This window comes from Rattus rattus, chromosome 8 (assembly GCF_011064425.1).
Source record: "Rattus rattus isolate New Zealand chromosome 8, Rrattus_CSIRO_v1, whole genome shotgun sequence".
NCBI classification, from domain to species: Eukaryota; Metazoa; Chordata; class Mammalia; order Rodentia; family Muridae; genus Rattus; species Rattus rattus.
Genome location: NC_046161.1, coordinates 14,322,841 through 14,343,625, shown reverse-complemented (window position 1 = coordinate 14,343,625; position 20,785 = coordinate 14,322,841). Strand labels below are relative to the sequence as shown.

Below are 20,785 nucleotides of genomic sequence, written 5' to 3'. Positions count from 1 at the left end.
CTTTGGTTAAATTTATGTGATTATATGATGGACAAGAGACAATTCAAGAGAATCTCTTTTTATCATTCACTTTTCCTTGTTTACTTTTGTATTCTTGTTCTTTCAGGATGAAATTTTTATAAGCTATTCCCTGTAGTTTTTTTATTTGTTCTTTGTGAATTTCCAATTATGCACCAAAAGTCATTCATGTCTCCATCCTCCTTCATCAGCTCTCTTATCTTACAATCATCAACAACCACCAACTAAGAAAAACATCTCATTATGGAAGCTACAGTGTATCACTGCGTGTTATACTTCCCCAAACCTCTTTGTTTGTTAATATCATTGCCATGATGCATTGGTCTGTTCTGTGGCTTTTGCTTTTGCTACTCTACCAATACTTGAACTTCAACATGACTTCTATAGATAGCTTGCTGTTGCCCTATATCATAGAGATTCTTGAATTTTGAATCTGTAATCTGGTCACTTCATGCACTCTAGTAGTTCACCAATGGCATAGATGTTGGCTTAGACCAATTCAGTGTCCTGAATCATGCACTCTATACTAGCTTATATAAAACCTCTGCAACCAAGACCGTCTTTAAAATGCAGTTCATGTGATTTGCCAGGCTTGCTTACCACAGTTTTTCAGTCAGGGAGAGACTTGGCCACTTCTACTACTCTCAAAACCCTGCAAACAGCTGTCCCTTCTGCCTTACATGGTAATAGATGATGTAGTGATGGGAAGGAGAGTTTCCCTCCATCATCTATCCCACTGGCATTACCTTAATTTTTATAGCTTACCTGAATATTGGAAATTGAGTATATATCCGCAGGAACTGATGTCTTAATGTATCCAAGGTTTTCTGGTACTGAGAGTATAAATACTGTGCTTTAAATTTATACCACACACAAACTTACACAGCTTCTTTTCTCATGGGTGATAAATAAAAATAACTACTCATCAGTCCATTTATCTTCTTCACAGTTGCAATCCCAATAATGTCTACTTTGTTAAGCAAGTAGCATTCCAAGTGGCCTGTTCTCTGACTCTGGAGACCAGATAAGTGGAATCTTATATTTATTTCTTCATGTATTTATTCACTTTATATCCCTATTGCATCCCCCATTCTTCTCCCAGTCCCGCCCTCAAAAGACCCTCCCCATTATTCCCTTCCTTCTCAGAAAATTAGAAGGTCCCTAGGGTTCCTGCCTACTATAGGATGTCAAATTTCAGCAGAACTAGGTACATTCTCTCGACTGAGGTTATACAAGGCAATCCAGTTATGGGAAGGATATCTAATGGCAGGCAAGATAGTGAGAAACAGCCCACATTCTAATTTTAAAGGGATTTACATGAATACCAAGCTGTGAATTTTATTCTGTCTATTTAATGCATCACCCTTATTTGACAGATGTAGCCAGAAATCACTCTCCTCTTTCACCTAATCCATAATAATTTCCCTAAACATATCTCTGAAACTATGAATAAAACTAAATTTGTATTCTTGTAGTATTTCCCTTAAGTATCTTTAGTGCTATACGTTCACTAGCATGGTCATACTCTAAGTGGCTTGGTGCTTATTTAGAACTGAGGCCTTTCCAACCCCACATCACTGCTAGAAGCCATAGTTGTAAAGAGCTATAGTCAAGCCTTCATATCATATTTCTTAAAAGTGATCTTCAATGGCTCTGTGTTCAGGCTGTTGATATTTTTTGTTTGTTTGTTTTGTTTTGTTCTGAGCAATTGTTGAAGTATGGAAAGAGGTTGTTATAGAAAACTTCCTTGTCTTTCTTTCTCTATTGTTTTCCTATGGCATTGATATTACTGCCAAAGTAGCTTCTTAACTATTTTTTTTTTTACCAATTTAAAAACTTTAAATGATTTGAGCAATAAAATTTTTTAATGTTTTATGACATGAATTCTCTTTTTCCAACTTGTATATTTTTCTTTTTTTAATTGGATATTTTTGACTTACATTTCAAATGTTATTCCCTTTCATGGTTTCATATCCACAAGCCCCCTATTCCTCCTCCCTCCCCTTTTTTCCATAAGGGTATTCCCCCTCCTCATCGATCCTCTCCCTCATCCATCCTCAACCGCATTCCCGCCCTGACTTTCCCCTACAATGGGGGCTCCAGCCTTGGCAGAAACAAGGGCTACTCCTCCCATTGGTGCCCAACCTGGCCATCCTCTGCTACATATGCAGCTGGAGGTAAGGGTCTGTCCAAGTGTAGCCTTTGAATGGTGCTTTAGTCCCTGGGAGCTCCGGTTGTTTGGTATTATTGTTCTTATGGGGTTGCAAGACCCTTTAGCTCCTTCAATATTTTCTGTATTCCTCCACTGGGGACCCTGTTCTCAGTTCAATGGTTTGCTGGTAACATTCACCTCTGTATTTGTAACGCTCTGGCTGAGTCTTTCATGAGACAGCCATATCCATCTCCTGTCAGCATGCACTTCTTGGCTTCATCAATATTGACTGGGTATGGTGGCTGAATTCCCAGGTGGAACAGGCTCTGAATGGACATTCCTTAAGTTTCTGCTCCAAATTTTGTCTCCATATCTCCTCCTGTGAATATTTTTGTTCCCCCTTTTAAGAAGGACTGTAGCATCCACACTTTATTGTACTTCTTGTGTTTAATGTGGTCTGTGGATTGTATCTTGGGTAATTCAAACTTAATATTCACTTATCAGTGAGTGCATACCCTGTGTGGTTTTTTGTGAGTGTTTTATCTCACTCAAGATAATATTTTCCAGTTCCATTCATTTGCCTATGAATTTCATGAGGCCTTTTTTATAGCCAATTAGTGCTACATTGTGTAGATGTAGCACATTTTCTATATCCATTCCACTGTTGAAGGACATCTAGATTCTTTCCAGCTTCTGACTATTATAAATAAGGCTGCTATGAACATAGTGGAGCATGTGTCTTTGTTATATGTGGGAACATCATTTCGGTATATGCCCAGGAATGCTATAGCTGGGTGCTCAGTTAGTACAATATTAAATTTTCAGAGTAACCTCCAGACTAATTTCCAGAGTGGTTGTGCCTGCTTGTATTTCCACTAACAATGGAGGAGTGTTCCTTTTTCTCCACATCCTTGACAGCATCTGTTATTACCTGAGTTTTTAATCTTAGCTATTCTGACTGGTGCAAGGTGGAATCTCAGGGTTGTTTTGATTTGTATTTCCTTGATGACTAAGGATGTTGAATATTTCTTTAGAAGTGCCTCAGCCATTTGATACTCCTCAGCTGAGAATTCATTATTTATTTCCTGTAACCCATTTTTAAATAGGGCTATTTGGTTCCCTGGAGTCTAACTTCTTCTGTTCTTTGTATATACTGGATTTTAGCCCTTTATCAGATGAAGGATTGGTTAAGATCTTTTCCCAATCTGTTGGTCGCCATTTTTCCTAATGACAGTGTCCTTTGCCTTACAGAGTTTTGCAGTTTTCTGAGGTCTCATTTGTCAATTCTTGATCTTAAAGCATAAGGCATTCTTTTTTTTTTTTTTTTTTTTTTTTTTTTTTTCGAGCCGGGACCTAACTCAGGGCCTTTTGCGCTAGGCAAGCGCTCTACCACTGAGGTAAATCCCCAACATCGGCATTCTTTTGTTCAGGAAAATTTCCCCTGTTCTCATGTGTTTGAGGCTCTTTCCCACATTTTCTTCTATTAGTTTGAGTGTATCAGGGTTTTATGTAGAGGTCCTTGATCTCTTAGGGTTTAAGCTTTTTACAGGGTGATAAGAATGGGTCAATTTTCATTCTTCTATATTTTGACCTCCAGTTGAACAAGCACCAATTGTTGAAAATGCTATCTTTTTCCACTGGATGGTTTTAGATCCTTTGTCAAAGATCAAGTGACCACAAGTGTATGGGCTCATCTCTGGGTCTTCAATTCTATTCCATTGATCTACCTGCCTATCTCTGAACCAATTCCATACAGTTTTTATCAAGATCACTCTGTAATACAGCTTGAAATCAGGGATAGTGATTCCCCTAGAAGTTCTTATATTTTTGAGTATAGTTTTAGTTATCCTGGTTTTCTTTTGTTTTTGTTTTTTGTTTTTTGTTTTTGGTATTCTGAAGGAATTTGCAAATTGCTCTTTCTAACTCTCTGAGAATTGAGTTTGAATTTTGGGGATTGCATTGAATCTCTAGACTGCTTTTGGCAAGATGGCCATTTTCACTATATTAATCCTGCCATTCCAGAAGCGTGGGAGGTCTTTCCACCTTCTGAGATCTTCTTCAAATTCTTTCTGAAGAGGCTTGAAGTTCTTGTCATACAGATCTTTCACTTGCTTGGTTAGATTCACACTGAGATATTTTATGATATTTGTGACTACTGTGAAATGTTTCATTTCCCTAATTTCTTTCACAGCCTGTTTATTCTTTGATTAGAGGAAGGCTACTGATTTGTTTGAGTTAATTTTGTACCTATCCTCTTTACTGAATTTGTTTTTCAGCTGTAGTAGTTTTCTGTTGGAACTTTATCTACTATCCTATCATCTGCAAATTGTGATATACTCACTTCTTCCTTTCCAATTTGTATCCCTTTGACCTCCTTTTGTTGTCTGATTGCTCTGGCTAGGCATTTGAGGACTATAATGAATAAGTAGGGAGAAAGTGGGCAGCATTGTCTTTCCTGATTTTAATGGGATTGCTTCAAGTTACTCTCCATTTAGTTTGATGTTGGCTACTGGTTTGCTATATATTGCATTTACTGTGTTTATGTATGGGCCTTGATCTCCTGGTCTTTCCAAGGCTTTTACCATGGAAGGGTGTTGATTTGTGTCACATGCTTTCTCAGTATCAACTGAGATGATCTTTTTTAGTATGTTTTAATGTCATAATTGTAGCCAATATTATATTAATTTTTTCACATGCTTGAGCATATAGCTCCTTTATTTGATACATGTAGTTTAAGAGTTAAAGAGAATATAGAACCATTACAGATAGCCTACAATATTTGAAAAGGCTAGAAAACATTCCAATAAGCAACATTATCATAATTAAATGTGGATTGATGATATTGAATTATAATTTATAAATAAAGTTCAAAACAAACTATTAAAAGATAATTTTAAACTACTGGTATAATATGATAATTATATAAGAATATAAATGAAGCATGGTGGATGGGAAAAGGCATTAGTGGGATATAACTTCTAGGAACAAATCTCAGAACCCATAAAAGTGAAACAGTCTCTTGTAATCGAGCTCATATCAGACTGAAACTCCAATTCCCCTACGATAGCATTCTGAATGATGAGATTAACCACTATGTATCATTAGCCTGATAGAACATTTTAAAATAATATGGTCTTTAAATTTTAAGTTCATATTATAGATATAATCCACATGATCCTAACCATATGACTATGCAAAAACTGATGTGATATGCATACATAAACTTTGAAACTCTTTGCCTATGTATCTAACTATAATAGTATTTCCTCTTTGAGATAGATCAAGAAGTGTTTGTTTTAATAGAAACTACAACTGAAAAAGGCATTAGTACAATCATCTACCATAATTTGGTGGTTCAGGGTCACTTGAAAAAATACACAGAGCTGAACACATGAGAGAAATTTATCTAGACATCATGTTATTATTCATTGTGTAAGACATTAATGACAGATAACTCAAAAATCGAGTTTCATAATCATTATATGTTTTTTCTTTTGTGTGTGTGTGTGAAACTACTAACACTGGAGACAGGTGTATGGCTCTTTGCCTGCACTTGAGACACTTCTTTCTCCTATTGGGTGGCCTTCTTATATTATTTTGTACTGTTTAGCTGTCAAGACCAGGAGGCCAGCATTTTTTTGGAGAGGAAATGGAAGGAGAGTGGATCTCAGGAAGAAGGGAGTTGGGGGAAAGTGTTGGCAGATTTTAAGAAGAGGAAACTGAGGTTTATTGAAATTTATTAAATCTACCACAGAATATACTTATGGAAGTTTTATTTCCAATAAGAATGAAAAGAGAAAAAAAAGAAAGAAAGAATGAAAGAAAGGGAGAAAAAGAAAATGATTTTTTTCACATATTCTTTAGGAATAACATTTTATCAAGGAGAAAATACTATGTTTCATAGGATTAGCTTATGCTCTCAAACAAAACCAAAGTTAAAAAGGGAACTTAGCACATGGACCTTTTAACTTAAATACCTACAACTTTGTCATGGCTCCAGTATTTTGGGAAAAAAAACACTCAAAATATATCTGTGGTAGTTCCTTTTAATCTGTCTCATGGATATAAGAGGAAATGATATAACGAACACCCCCAGTAAATTTTTTGACAATTTTACTTCAGTGTTTAAGTTACCTGATAATTTATTTGATAATCTTTGCAAATGCTTCCGAATACCAAATTAACAATGACAATTCATAATGACTTTATGTGTTCAAATATGTGTGACATTCAGGTGCATATATCTACCTCTCTCTCTCTCTCTCTCTCTCTCTCTCTCTCTCTCTCTCTCTCTCTCTGTGTGTGTGTGTGTGTGTGTGTGTGTGTGTGTGTGTTTGTTGTGAGTTCATAGGCACATGCTTGTGCACTTAGGAGTAGGTGAGAATACTAACTTAGGGACTGTCATTGAGGCTTTTACACCTTTTTTTTTTTTTTGACCCAATTGATAAGATATAATTGCCCACCTAAACATACAAATCCCAGTACCATCCATCCCTTAGGAACATTAGCAACAACCAGTAAATACTCAGAGTGGAACCTTAACGTCAGCCTCCTTCGTCCTGCCATGGTTTCTCTCCGTCTCCTCTCCTCCTTTCCCTTCCAGTCTCCTCCAAACTTCTCTCCCACCCATCCTTCCTTCTCCTCCAATGACAGGCCTCCTTCTATCCTGTACCTGCCTCTTACCTGTATTTTACAAATTCAATGGGGAGGTGGTGAAGTCACCTGAGCCCTGAGTAAGTGACTAGGCAGCTGTCCTTGGGGCAGTGGAATTAGCATCAAAATACAGATAACTCCAGGGCAAACAACAACATTTCCCCCTTTTTGTCCAGTTAAAAAGCCTTTTCACTTGTATATAAATTGAATACAATTATTACCATTCTACAATTTATGAAGCATATGATATACTCAACACCCAGTCCATCACTATACCAGTTAAACAGAACATTTAGTTATCCATTCCAGCTTAAGAAAGGCTTAAAGCCTATATCTTGGCTAGCTTGTATACTATCTGTTAACAATCCTTTTTTTTTTTTGTTTTTTTGTTTTTTTGTTTTAAACACAGTTTTAGTGAAGGCTGTTTGACCAGAATGCTACAGGAATCCACCTATTTCTACCTTCCTAATTCTGGGAACACAAACAAACACCAAATTTGACTTTTAAAACATGTTGATGTTTAGAGTTCTAACTCAGGTTCTCATGCTTGTATAAAAACTGTTTGGTACACTGAAACGTATCGCAAGCTTAATAACAAAATTAGTTCAAATTACTTTATAACATTTTTTCTTGATTTTTCTGTCAGGTGTTCTTACTTTTAATTTTTGGATCATTTGTGACAGGTGGAAAGCCTCTAGGAGTTCTTTCGCAATAGTTAAAAAACACTGCCTTTCAACAGATCTTACTTAATTAATCATGCTGTAAATGAAAATATTATATTATACCAATTACCTCTACATTTATGTGAATATAATTGTTTGAGTCTCTGCCTCATCCTAATGAACACTATTCTCAGGAGACTAATATCATGTCATTATACAGTATAAACATAGACCAAAAATAGATAAAGGAGGAAAACAAACACAAATCTATGAAAACAGGAGAGAAGGCAATCTTCCAGTGACAGACAATTACCATATACTATATCTAAATAATTGAGTTTTTAAGTAGACATTTCCTTAGAGAGCAATAGTATTGAGCTCCCAGAGAACATGAAAGTAGTTTGGCAATGATAATTATTTCTTCCAATGTAAGGCTCACACACTTGAAAATTGTACAGTATCTTATTTTCTTTTTAGAATAAGGAAACATTAAATTAGATGAGGTGACCTGTGTTCTCATGGGCATTACTAGATATATTTCCTAAGGGCAGGATAGTAATCAATTTGCAAAGCGCACACTTTTCTAAATTTTATAAACAGTGTGTAAAAAAGAAACTTTTATTATTTGACTCTCATGATAACCCCATCTTTAATCTGCCCATCTTTGTTTCAGTTTGTCTCCTCTCTCTCTCTCTTCCTCTCTCTCTCTGTCTCTCTCTCTGTCTCTCTCTCTCTCTCCCCCTCCCCCTCCCCTTTCCCCTCTTTGTGTGTGTATGTGTGTGCTTGACTGTCATTACCTTGACTTTATTAACCCTTAGGAATAAGAGAGCAGTATTAGAAACAGTGAGAATTTCTCTAGTACAATAAAAGCAAATTTAAGAGAAAAGTTGCTATATGTACTTCAGGAAATCTGTGTATGCAGAAAAGTAGGGAAATCTAAATCTATGATACAAACACTGATGAATACTCCTTGTTGAATATATTTAACATAAAGGAACTACCTGTTCTTCTAATAGTATCCACTTTTGCTCTTCTCAGAGGTTCCCTGTCACATGCTGGCACGTAAAAGGAACCAAAGCAACAGCAATTAGATGTCAAGGATGACAATGTGCTGGGGAACGCTATATCTTGTGATAATAAGATCATAAAATTTCATAGTTTAAGTCAAACAAGGAGCTCAATAGAGGGAATGTAGAAAGGTTCTCTGGTACTGACTAATATTATCTCAGCTACAGTTTGTAACACATATGCCAATCAGTTAACATTTTGTCTGAAGGCAAATTAATATCTGAAAATTATCTAGGAATCATTTTAAAATTTTCTCCAATTCCAGAAGCCCAGGTGTTTCTCTAGTTAGCATATATTATGAACAAAACTGTATGCACAAAGCAAACAATTTTGAAATGTCCAGAGAAGATATCCTATAGATCAGACATCTTCTCACCCAGATTGTTGAATGACTACACCAGAATTCTTGATTGAGAATTTATATTAATGTTACTATTACTAGTTTTTTCATTGATGAAAAGTGTTTTCTCAAAGATGAAATTACAACTAAACAACAAATACTATCTCATAACATGTTTGAGAGAGAGAAGAGACTAAATTTTCAACTACATTTCTACACTGAGATGCTAAGCTTCAGCAGGCTTGCAGAGCACCACCGTTTGCTGTAGATCTCGTTATAAATATTCCTTGGATCATAGTTTGAACAAATGCACCCTATTTTCATGCTGTATACAGAGCAATATTCTGAAGCATTGTCAAGTTTTCAAAAGTCTCATCCTTTCCAACCCCTTTTCAGAATATTTTATTGAATGGTAATATCATACAAACCACTGAGATATTCTGAGGTTCAAAAAAGCATCTGATAAATGTTCAAACACTTCTGGTGCAGACAAGGTGAGAAATCAGTCATTGATTGCATCCTAAAGCAAGTTAATGAAACAGTAATGACTTGGTAGCATGATGCTAATAAAGTGACAGTGACTTTGAAATTTTCTACTTGTTGTATAGCTTTTCAAGGAACTATGGAAACTACTGCAGAGAAATTGTTAATCTTTAGTCTTACTTAGCTGTTGATCTATTATGATAGATTAGCAATATATGAGGTCAACATTGAGCAATAGTAACTCATGGAAAAAATACCCCATTCATAGAAAAACCACATCTTTCACTGTTCAATTATTTTGAATTTATCTCGTTTTCTAGATTTTATGCTAATGAAAATCTTATCACCATTCTTATTTTAAATATAATACTCATGATAAATTACTAACAGCAGCTGTGCTTACATTTACAGTTCTCTAGTCACCATTCTTGTTTTGCTGGTACAAATATATATTTTATTTCAAAATTAATATTGGCTAAATACCTGCAAATATAATTATACTGAAATTATATTGTAAATATAAAAGGAAAGTACCTAACTTATTTGAAGATAGTGTTCTAAAATGTGACACTCTCCTATATGCAGGCTGGTAAAGAATGTGCAGTCAGGAAGCTGGCTTCAAATATGACTATTTTCAGGCATACAATATGACATGACTGAATTAAGCATTCTGACGATTCAATGTGAATATATCTTAGCAAATTTGAAACTAATACCATCATGAAACAACAACTATTTGCCTTTGTCATAAATATCTACTAAGTACTGAATAAATTTACATACTTAAAGAGAAACACATAAATTTAGGGTTTATAGACAGGAGCTTCAACCTTTGCAAAACTTCTAAACATGATGTTACCCACATTCATGAAAATGGCAATAATTTCCCAGGAAAATTTATATATCCTCTTACCTTTTACTCAAAAACAAAAATATCATTGAAAGAGTGGTTCCTTGTATGTGACTTTTATAAAAACTGAACTGTTACAAATTTGCATGTATTTCCTAAAAGAATTAAAGGTTCAGTCCCTTCTCACAACATTAGTTCCAGCCTGCTTTAACATGGATAAGAACAGGGGCACTGCAATAAGACAGCCTGTATGGCCAGAAAATTACAAATCAATTATATATATCTAGCACAGCTGAGGACCACTAAATATCACACACATACAGTTTGGTTAGCAAATAACAAATGTTTGCCCTGATTAAATTATTATGCTACATGATTTAAATAATTGAGGGAATGGAGCATTAATGTGATTTTTCAAATTATTAATGGTATATTCACTTCTAAAGTTAGCCAAATTTTAAAGTTACTTCTCTCCATAAATACACACACACACACACACACACACACACACACACACACACTCACACACACAGAGAGAAAGAGACAGAGAGACAGAGAGAGACAGAGAGAGACAAACAGACAGAAAAACAGAGACAATGACAGAGAAATCAGAAAATGGAGAGAGAGAGAGAAAGAGAGAGAGAGAAAGAGAGAAAGAGAAAGAGAGAGAGATTAATTTTGTAAGTTCTAGTTTCTTCTAGAGAACCTTGAAAAGTTCAGATTTTGTTACCGTAGATGGTTATAGAGCAACAGAACTATAAAGACGAATAATTTTAATGTCTAGGATTAGACTTTTCAATTTTTCAAAACTTACCAAAAGCATCTCTATTACTGTAGACTCTCATAAATTTGAAGCTTTTAGGAGAAAGCCCATAGCATGAACTATTTTACAAGGTTAAGGAGAAAAATTCATTATATTATCCTGTTTCACCAATTGTGAAAGAAAAAAATGTATGTAGTGATTCTTCATGTGCAATAAATATTTGACAAGTTGTGGAAAAATAAGAAAACTATGAATGTTGGTTTGTTGTTCTTAGCATGTTGAATACGTTGACAAAGCTAAAGAATGAGGATCATGATAAAACTGTCTAAACTCTAGTACCTCAGATTATAGAAAAGGATAGCAATTAATTCCATGATAAACTTGATGAAGATGAGATGAATATTAATTGTGTAAAATTCTCTAATGTTGCTATGGAAGAGATTCTTATTTGCAAAGGTCTCAGAACCCAAGTTATAGAAAATCAAACAGAAGCCATCATTATAATGTTGATTGAACTACAACAAAAGTCAAGTCCTTGACTTGAAGAATGTTGGTTGTTAAATTAAAGACATTATCTGGTAAAAGTGGGATTTAAATGTGTACAAGGAAGCTATGGAATCTAAGAACACTGAAATTTCTGGGTCTCCAGGAGTTCTACCCAAGAAATAAATCTCAGCCTCTGCTGAAGGTGAGCCCAAGTATAAGCCTCTGTAATTTTGCCTTTTCCATTTTAAATGGGAAAATTAATGCTTAATTCTTTATTTTTAATTCTTTAAGGCAGCAGTGACTTTCTCTGGTAAAAATGGCAGACAAGAAAACATTAGTGTCCTGTATGGTCAACCAGTGGTAACCTTTAGACCTATAACTAGAATTAATTTTAAGCAGGCTCTTAGAAGAAAGGTAGAAAGTGGAATCCATGAGAAGGTGTGCTAAACTTAAAAAAAAAGATTAATGAGTAAGCTAATCTATTCAAGTAATGGTGTGGAAAACATGTTTGTGAAAGGACTTTAATGATGTGGTATGATGGTAGAAAGAACAAAATACTGGATCAGGCTGATCTACTGATATGAGCCAACTGAGTAGAGATTCTAGTTTTAAGTTACACAATTAAAAAATAGTACCAAAAATGTTATTTGAATGGTTGGCTGAGATTTGAACCAAATATAGCATACTGAGAAGGAATTAGAGATACCTAATAGTCCTTGGCTTACTATGTATGGAGGGATTTTCAAGCTCAAGTAAATAGCAAAGCTAGAGTAAGTATGCTGTATACAACTTATTCTCTACAATGGGAAGACCCAGAAGACATACTCTTCACTAATTCTTATGAGATTCTATATGGTGAGGGGCACCACACATTTTAAGAGATTTGTTGCCATATGTATAATTGTAAAAGACAATAGTACTAAATTTGATGGTTCTCACTTGAAAGTTAACTACAATGGGGTTATTTGAGCCTTGAAATAGCAATGGCCAGGTTATACCACCAAAACACCAATAACAAGGTGATCATAATGAACAGAACAGGCAAAGCAATATCTATAATGGCCTAATCATAATATTCAGAACAAAGTTTATGTTATCATGATTTTTATGGACCTTTGCTACTGGATAACCAATCATGTTTCTAGGCATGAAATGAATAAAAAACCTACAATGTTCATGTTTCACACACACACACACATATATATGTGTGTGTGTGTGTGTGTGTGTGTGTGTGTGTGTGTGAGTGTGTGTGTGTGTATAAATTTTCTTAAACAAATTAATAAAATGCTACATTGAATGTTGTCAAAATAGAATTTTGGCCAGCGAACCAATTTCAAAATGTTAACTAGTTTTCAATCACAGAATGTCTTGCACCTGGCTAGCTACCGTCTCCTGAAAAAGGACCTTGATAAAATACTAGAGTTTGAATCTGATTCATGAATACCACAAGAAACGTTATTGACCTCAAGTTAAGATAGGTGCTTATACAAGTCCCATATTTAATGTTGTTTTTGCTGAAGTTCTACTCACCGACAGTACAGTGGGCCATAAAACTAATTCTGTGACTATTTACCTAGTCCTGGAAGTTGCAGTTGGCATACATATACTTCGAAATTTTCAGAACCTTTACATTGGTTCCCTGTTTTTTACTGTAGAATAAAGGGTACTATGGTTGGAAAGGCAAAATCAAAGCCTTCAAAGTTGCTTCTATAAGTGAATACATTGAATCAATACTTATGTGGTATCCCCTGGATAATATTAGAAATTAGCACCAATATCAATGTATTTAAAGATGCAAGAGAGGTGGGTCCCACTGAATTTCCTATTAACTCTCATATTTGGCCAATGTAGAAGACAGCTCTTCTACTAGATATGGTGTCCTTACTTAAATAGATTTACATATCTCCTTGCAGATAGAATGCAACTATCGATCTAACAAGTTCCCTTTTCTCTGTACCTAGATATAAGGACAACAAGAAGCAATTTTAAGTTGACAAATCCAGTAATATACATATATAATTTACCTTAAGGATATCTTAACTCTCTAGGCCTGTATTATAACTTTGTTAGAAGAGATCTTGATTATTTGACTCTTCAATGAAATATCACAGTGCTATCCTATATTGATGATATTATACTGATTGGACAAAGTAAACTAAAGGTAATAACAATTTTCCACTCATGAATGAAACATATGTACATCAGAGGATGAAAAATAAATGTAACCAAAATTCTTATCTCAGTGGAATTCTTAGGAAACCTGTGATGTGGGACATGTAGACAATAGCCACTTTAAGAAAACAATAAGATACTGCACCTGGTTCCACCTGTCACAAAAGTGCAACACAATATTTAGTTCACTGATTTGTATTTTGGAACATTATGTTTTTTTGTTTTTTTAATTCTTTTTTTCGGAGCTGGGGACCGAATCCAGGGCCTTGTGCTTCCTAGGCAAGCGCTCTACCACTGAGCTAAATAACATTATGTTGATTATTCCTGAGTGTTGCTCTGGCCCATGTACCAAGAAACTCAGTTTAGTGTGGGGCCAGTAACTTGGGGGGAGTTGTCAGATCCACACTGTGTGTAGGCTGTACTACCCCTTGGAACATATGTTCAAACTGACCCATTGATACTTGAGGTATTCATGATAGATATGATTATTGCTTGGAGCCACTGGTAAGCTTCTATAAGTGAGTCACAGAAGGTACATTTGAAATTTTGAAGTATATATCTGCCATTGTCTAAGACAACTATTTTCCCTTTGCAATATTTTATTGGTCTACTTACTATTATAACATAGATGAAAATGAAACGTGACAAGAGGTCACCAAGGTTAAAATGTGACTTGAGATGCTCATCATGATCTGAGTACTATCTCACCAGATAAATATAAAGCAGAATATGAACACCAAAAATCCATTGTCCAATGTCATATAATGATAGGACTAAGGACCCAAGCAAGATACATGAGGATCTGCCTAATTGCCTATTACTTCCATTCCTATTACAAGGCTATCTATGCTAAGCATGCGTCTATGGTCTCAGGGGATGTGTTGACTGAAAAATGTAAGAGTAACACCTGGTTTAATGATTATCTTCAATGGTAAGCAGGCATCATCAAGAATTGGACAGCAGCAGCCTTATAACACATTTCTGGGAAACACTGAAAGATATCAACATAAAACCAGTTTCACAGTGGGCAAAACTTTGGGCAATACTTGTGGTCATTCAATATTTAAAGGGAAAATGGCATGATGTATGATTGTTCATTGTAACCAGTGGATTAACTAGATGGTGGAAGACTTGAAAAAAACATGATTGGAAAATTGATGAGAAAGTCATTTGAATAAATTGTATGTAAATATATCCCTCCATATGACTGAAGGGAGTAAAGATAGTCATGTGCTATGTCAATTCTCATAAAAAGATGACTTCAGCTCAGAATGATCTCAGTGATCATGTAGATAGAAAGACCCATGCTGTAGACAGGCAGTCTCTTTTCCTACTCATTCTTGTTTTAACCAAAGAGGCCCATGAATAAAGTGGCCATGCTGGTAGAGATGGATATTAAGCATAGGCTTTTCAAAATGGTCTGACACTCACTAAGGCTGACATAGCTAATGAATGCCACAAATGCCAACAGTAGAGATGAAATCAAATTCTTAAAAATGGTATGGTTCTCCAAGGTTATTAGCCTATGACCTGATGGATAGGTGATTGAATTAGATGACTTCTGTAGAAAGGGAAATATGTACTAACTGGGGGAGATATTTATTCTGGCTTTGGATTTTCATTTCCTGCACTTAATGATTCTGCAAAAAAAAACATAAATGGACATAAAGTATGCATTTCCCCTATGATTTCTATTTTATATAGTATTACTTTTATCTAAGAACCTCATTTCCAGATAACATCCAGATAACTGTGACAGTGGGCCCTTAATCATGCGATTCCCTGGTCATGCAATGCTCAACTACAATCCAGAAGTAGTTAGTCTGATAGAAATATGGAATGGTGATCTGAAGACCCACCTGCAATGCAAGCTATGGGGCAACATCCTCAAGGGCAGAAATAGAGTACTCAAGAAGTCAGTTTATGATTTGTATCCATATCAACTATGTATTTTGTCTTCTTCCATTGCCAGAATGCATGGGTATAGGAATCAAGGGGTAGAATTGTTGAAATCATGATCACTCCTAATGACATAATAGAAAGTTCTTCGCTTCCCATTTCTGTGGCATTAAGTATTCCTGGGTGATGTGTTTGACTACCGAGCAGTGGGGTGCTCTTGCAAACACAACCATTCCATTGATCAAAAGCCATAGATTTCCCTCTGTTCATTTTTGGCTTCTGATGTTTTTAAGAACAGTCTAAGAAAGGGTTGTAAGTATTAGAAGGTGTGGGTGATCCAGATAATCAAGGGGGAAATAGCATTAAATCTCTATATTGGAGGTAAGGACGACTATAGCTGGAATACAGAAAAACTTTTATGGCATCTCTTGGTAATCCTACATTTGTGATTAAATTCATTGTGAAACTACAGCAACCTAGTTCATGCAGTATGACAAAGGGCACATACCCATCACTAAAAAAATGTATGGGTCACTCCTCTAATAAAATGCCAAAGTCTGCTTGGGATGCTTACTGAAGATGAAAGAAAAAGAATAGGCAGTAAGTAAGATAGTAATATATACAAGCTAATGCCTAGAGACTAGTAACAGAGGCACAAATTATAATAGACATATGTGTTTCTCTTGTATTTTGTTAAGAGAGTGTTTGTACAGTTATCCCAGTTTTCTTTCCATTGTCTTTTTGTTATGTCTTCTAATATCAATATCTATCATATTTAAGCTTGATATAGTTAAAAAATCCACTTCAATGGACATTGCCTTATATGCTAGATCTATAATGTACTTGCTGTTGTCCAGGGCATAGTTTTATTATTCTGGGCATAAGAACGAGATGATTATTGCTTTGACATGGAAACTAAGCCTGCCATAATGATATATGGTTGTGTGCTAGGATGACAAGGGGTAGAATGATGAAGGCTATTCTTGTTTGTAAATTTGAAGAACATAGTCTCTCTTTTGATTTACCTTTTATCCCTTCCATGGAACCCTAAAATCTTCACTGGCATTAGACCCCATTTATATAGGATTCTATAATATATTGAATATACAATCTGAGATATCCAGCTTCAGATACTGAAGAACTATTGAATTGCTTGACATTCTGTTCACTGGAAGTTGTTGATTGAAGAGCTGGAATGCAGCCTGTATGTCAGTCTATACATCTCTGAAAGATCTAATACACACACACACACACACACACACACACACACACACACACACAAAACATATATATTCAAAATGTTATATTATTCTATGGGATTAAAATGAATTATTTAAATATACATTTTTGATTAACACATTTGAATATAAATTATGTAATGCAAATATTGAACATTCAAAGCATGTCTCAGTGAATTTTAAATATACTTTTTTTAATTCACATTATTAGTATATTAAAATTGTGTGTGTCTTTTTTATGTTTGTATATATCCCATATTAAAACAAAAGAATATTACCAGTCTTAGATTTAAATGTGTCCGAATTATTAATATTGAATACAATTATAGTTATTTCATAAATTGTCACACCCACTCCAGTAGAGTCTGTGTGACATGAAGCTCTTGTGCTTCGTTTCTATCCAGAACAGAGGCCTGTGCCTAGAATGGCTTGGGCTCCTGGAGGGCCCTGGCCGTCTCCCTACAAATAGATGATGACCAGGGTCTATGCTTGTGGTGGAGGTGCCTTCTGTGTTCTAGCCTTGGTGATCTTAGCAACTTTAAGCCTGTCAACAATATCTGATTTTAAGAATATAGCAGTGTGGGAAGACGGTCATGTACCTTTAGATGTCTCAGGAACTGAAAGTTCAGAGACAAAAACGTCTCACACCATCATGACCCTGATAAACTCAACGGCTGCGATGCATTCAAATACTGTATCCATTAGCTCCTAGTAAATAGGAGAGAAATTAATTACAGTTACTAACAACATGACTGTTCTAGAAGAGCCTTTCCCCTCTTTTGGAAAAGTTTTGTTTAGCACGATTCAAAATAGTACTGATTCTTTTAAAAAGATCATAGACAAGTTCCAACAAGTTGAACAAACTTATCAAGTGTTAACTATGGTTACGATAGTTTACTTACTAATCTGAGAGGCCATAAACATAGAGTTTAAACTTTATTAAAACAAAAGTAAATGATGAATACATACCTGGTGCCCACAAATCTGGCAGTATAACTGCAGTTTTTTAAACTATTGTTTGTGGCTGAGAATTGTTTCCTAGACTGTACGTTCTGCTTTCCTCCTTACAAGAGACATTTGGTGGGGTGATGAATAAGAGCTGGATGACTGCCAATTATGATGTACCTGTTCTAACTGCCTAAATCTACGCCAAGAAGTAAAGTTTTTTGCAACAGCACACACCTCGAGTTTGTGTCTGTCTGTCACGCCTAATCCGTTCTCTACCTAAAATCCAAGCCTTTGTCTCTCTGCTGACACACTCCCCTGAGTGGTCTGAGACAATAAATATTTTGATATCTTGATTTAGATTTCATAAAAAATGATTTCTATTTTAACTGGTTTCTACATGTCTGGGAAGTCATTCTGGCCCAAAATTTTCATGTAGAGCCTAATGAAAAGAAAAAATGAAATATAGGTCTATGTTCTTGTATAGGAACTTTCTTGGCAAAGTCATTTTGAGGCAGGAGTCAATGCCTCAAAAGAGTCAAGTTGAGATTTGTGATGACCTAATTCCTTCCCCTAGGCTCCACTTATGAATTATAAAGCAGCTGTGACTTAGATATAAGGCATTCTCTTTGCTAAAATCTTCTGATTTAGTGTTCTGTTGACCTTGGCATTTCCAACCTATGAATAGTATACAGTTTCTGTTAGCTTGCTTGACTTAAGTCATCTTCTTATGTAAGACTTCTGGGTTATTCATTTTGTCTTCCCTTTTTTTTTTTATAGTCCTAATTCTCTCATAACACAATAAAATTCAATACATTTATTCCTGCAGGTCAGCATGGAATAAAGTATCCAATATTAACATGAGAAAATACAGAGAAATACCATAGTTCAGTAAAAAATGATCATAAAAATAATAACTCATAAATTAAAGACCATATGTGAATTATTAAATGTACGAGTCTGACAAAGCATTAGAATTCATGTATGTGTTTGAGTGTGTGTGTGTGTGTGTGTTGTGTATATGCTGTGTTTATATGCTTTCCTCATGTTTTTTCTTCATCACATTTTCTGCTTTTAAAATATTTTGTAATATTCTGATTTTTAATCTAATTAATTTTTATAATACATTCTTAGATGCCAGTTCATTTGGCAATAAGAGACAGGAAAGTTGTGGATCTGTTTTGGAATGGAGTTGGAAAGGGCAAGGTGGGGTTGAGGAAGGGAAAACTGTAACCAGAATATACTGTATTGAAAAAAATTACATTCAATAAAAGAAAAAGACAAGGACTTAGTAGTGTAGAATTTAAACGATCAAGAACAAATTTCCAAAGACTTTATTGACCATAACAACAAAAGTTTCTACCTTAAACATTCACATTAATAGAGGTTTAATTTACTTATTATTGAGTTTTTCTTCATTGATAACTAGTGTCAAAAAATTGTCTCTGAGCACTGTTGCAATAAAACTATTCCACATTAATGATTGTGTACCATGAAAAGCATTAAATATATATCTACCCCAAAGCCTTTCCTTATCAAGAGTATGCCATACAAATCTACTCACATATTGTAAAAGCTAAACACCTGCTTTAAATATGCATAATTCTACTTTTCAAATATTACATTACTGACCAAGCAATCAGGCAGAAATTTTTCATCAGTTTGTTCTCTGTATGCTTTCTCCAAACTACATTTTCCAGCAATCTCTAAGAAATGTTGTATGGAGTTTAAAAATTTGACACTTTGGTTTAAGTTATTTTTCTGTGAAACTCACATGTGATGATAAAACAGCACACAATCTTGTGATGAATTTTCTCAGGGCTTGCTTCATGTCCTTGTTCCTCAGGCTGTAGATAAATGGATTCAACATCTGAGGAACTACAGAATACATAACAGAAGCCACTATAGACTTTTCAGGAGAGTCAGTCACTGAAGAGCTGATATACACACCCAAAATTGTGCCATAAAACAAGGAGACAACACATAGGTGAGATCCACAAGTGGAAAATATTTTATATCTTCGGCCAGATGATGGCATTCTTAGAACTGCTGATAAAATATGAGTGTAAGAAAAAATTATCCCAGAGATAGGAATTCCCCCAAATATACATGATGCAAAATACACCAGGATGTTATTAATGAGTGTATCAGAACATGAAAGCTTGATGAGCTGAGCAAGTTCACAGAAGAAATGAGGGATTTCCACATCTTTGCAGAATGACAAGTGAAGAGCCATCAGCGTGTGCAAGAGACCAAACACAAGGCTAAGGAACAGGGAAACTAGAACCATCAGGACACAACAGGAAGGATTCATTATTGTGGAATACCTCAGAGGGTGACAAACGGCCACATAGCGATCATAGGCCATCACCGCGAGAAGACAGTTTTCAAGGCCAGTGAAAACCAACACAAACCAAACTTGTGTAAGGCAACCAGTGTAAGTGATGCTTTGATTCTGGGTTATCATGTTTATAAGCATATTTGGGATTGTATTTGTGCTTAAACAGATATCATTAATAGAAAGACTAGAGAGAAAAAAGTACATTGGGGTTTGTAGGTGTAGGTCAGAGCTGACAGCCAAGATGATGAGCAGATTTCCTAGTACAGTGACAAAATATATGCAGAGGAACAAGCTTAAGATGAGGGACTGGAGCTGAGCATCACCAGTTAGTCCTAGAAGAAGAAATTCTAAAACAGCTGAATGATTTCTGGATTGCATTAGACTGATACTTCTTTAGGAAATAATACAGGAAATTAAAAGAACCTTTGCTAGATTTAGATTGATGGAAACGAAAATTCTGGGAATGCTTTATTCTTCATGATTGCTTCAAGGTATATGGCCCTGCAGAATTTAATCAACATTTAGAAATATTTATAAAATATGAGACTGAACACCTAGAAAGGAAAAAAAATAAACTTTTAAAATAGATAACATAAAAGTTTAATTAACTGACTAATGATTGATGCTCACTTCCATTTTCCACTTGCTAATGCCATTTGTTTATTTGTTTTGTCAGGCTCCAACATTTTAAAAAGTGCTAAACCATTGAACCTTA

The 20,785-nt window shown here is 35.1% G+C and overlaps 1 protein-coding gene across 1 annotated transcript; it reads right to left on the bottom strand.

The window, feature by feature from the left end:
- Positions 1-19,482: 19,482 nt before the first annotated feature.
- Positions 19,483-20,451, bottom strand: LOC116907216 (olfactory receptor 7G2-like). The gene has a single exon (XM_032910182.1). It carries the CDS (start codon positions 20,446-20,448, stop codon positions 19,483-19,485), a length of 966 nt encoding a protein of 321 aa, XP_032766073.1. The 5' UTR covers positions 20,449-20,451.
- Between the last annotated feature and the right edge of the window lie 334 nt (positions 20,452-20,785).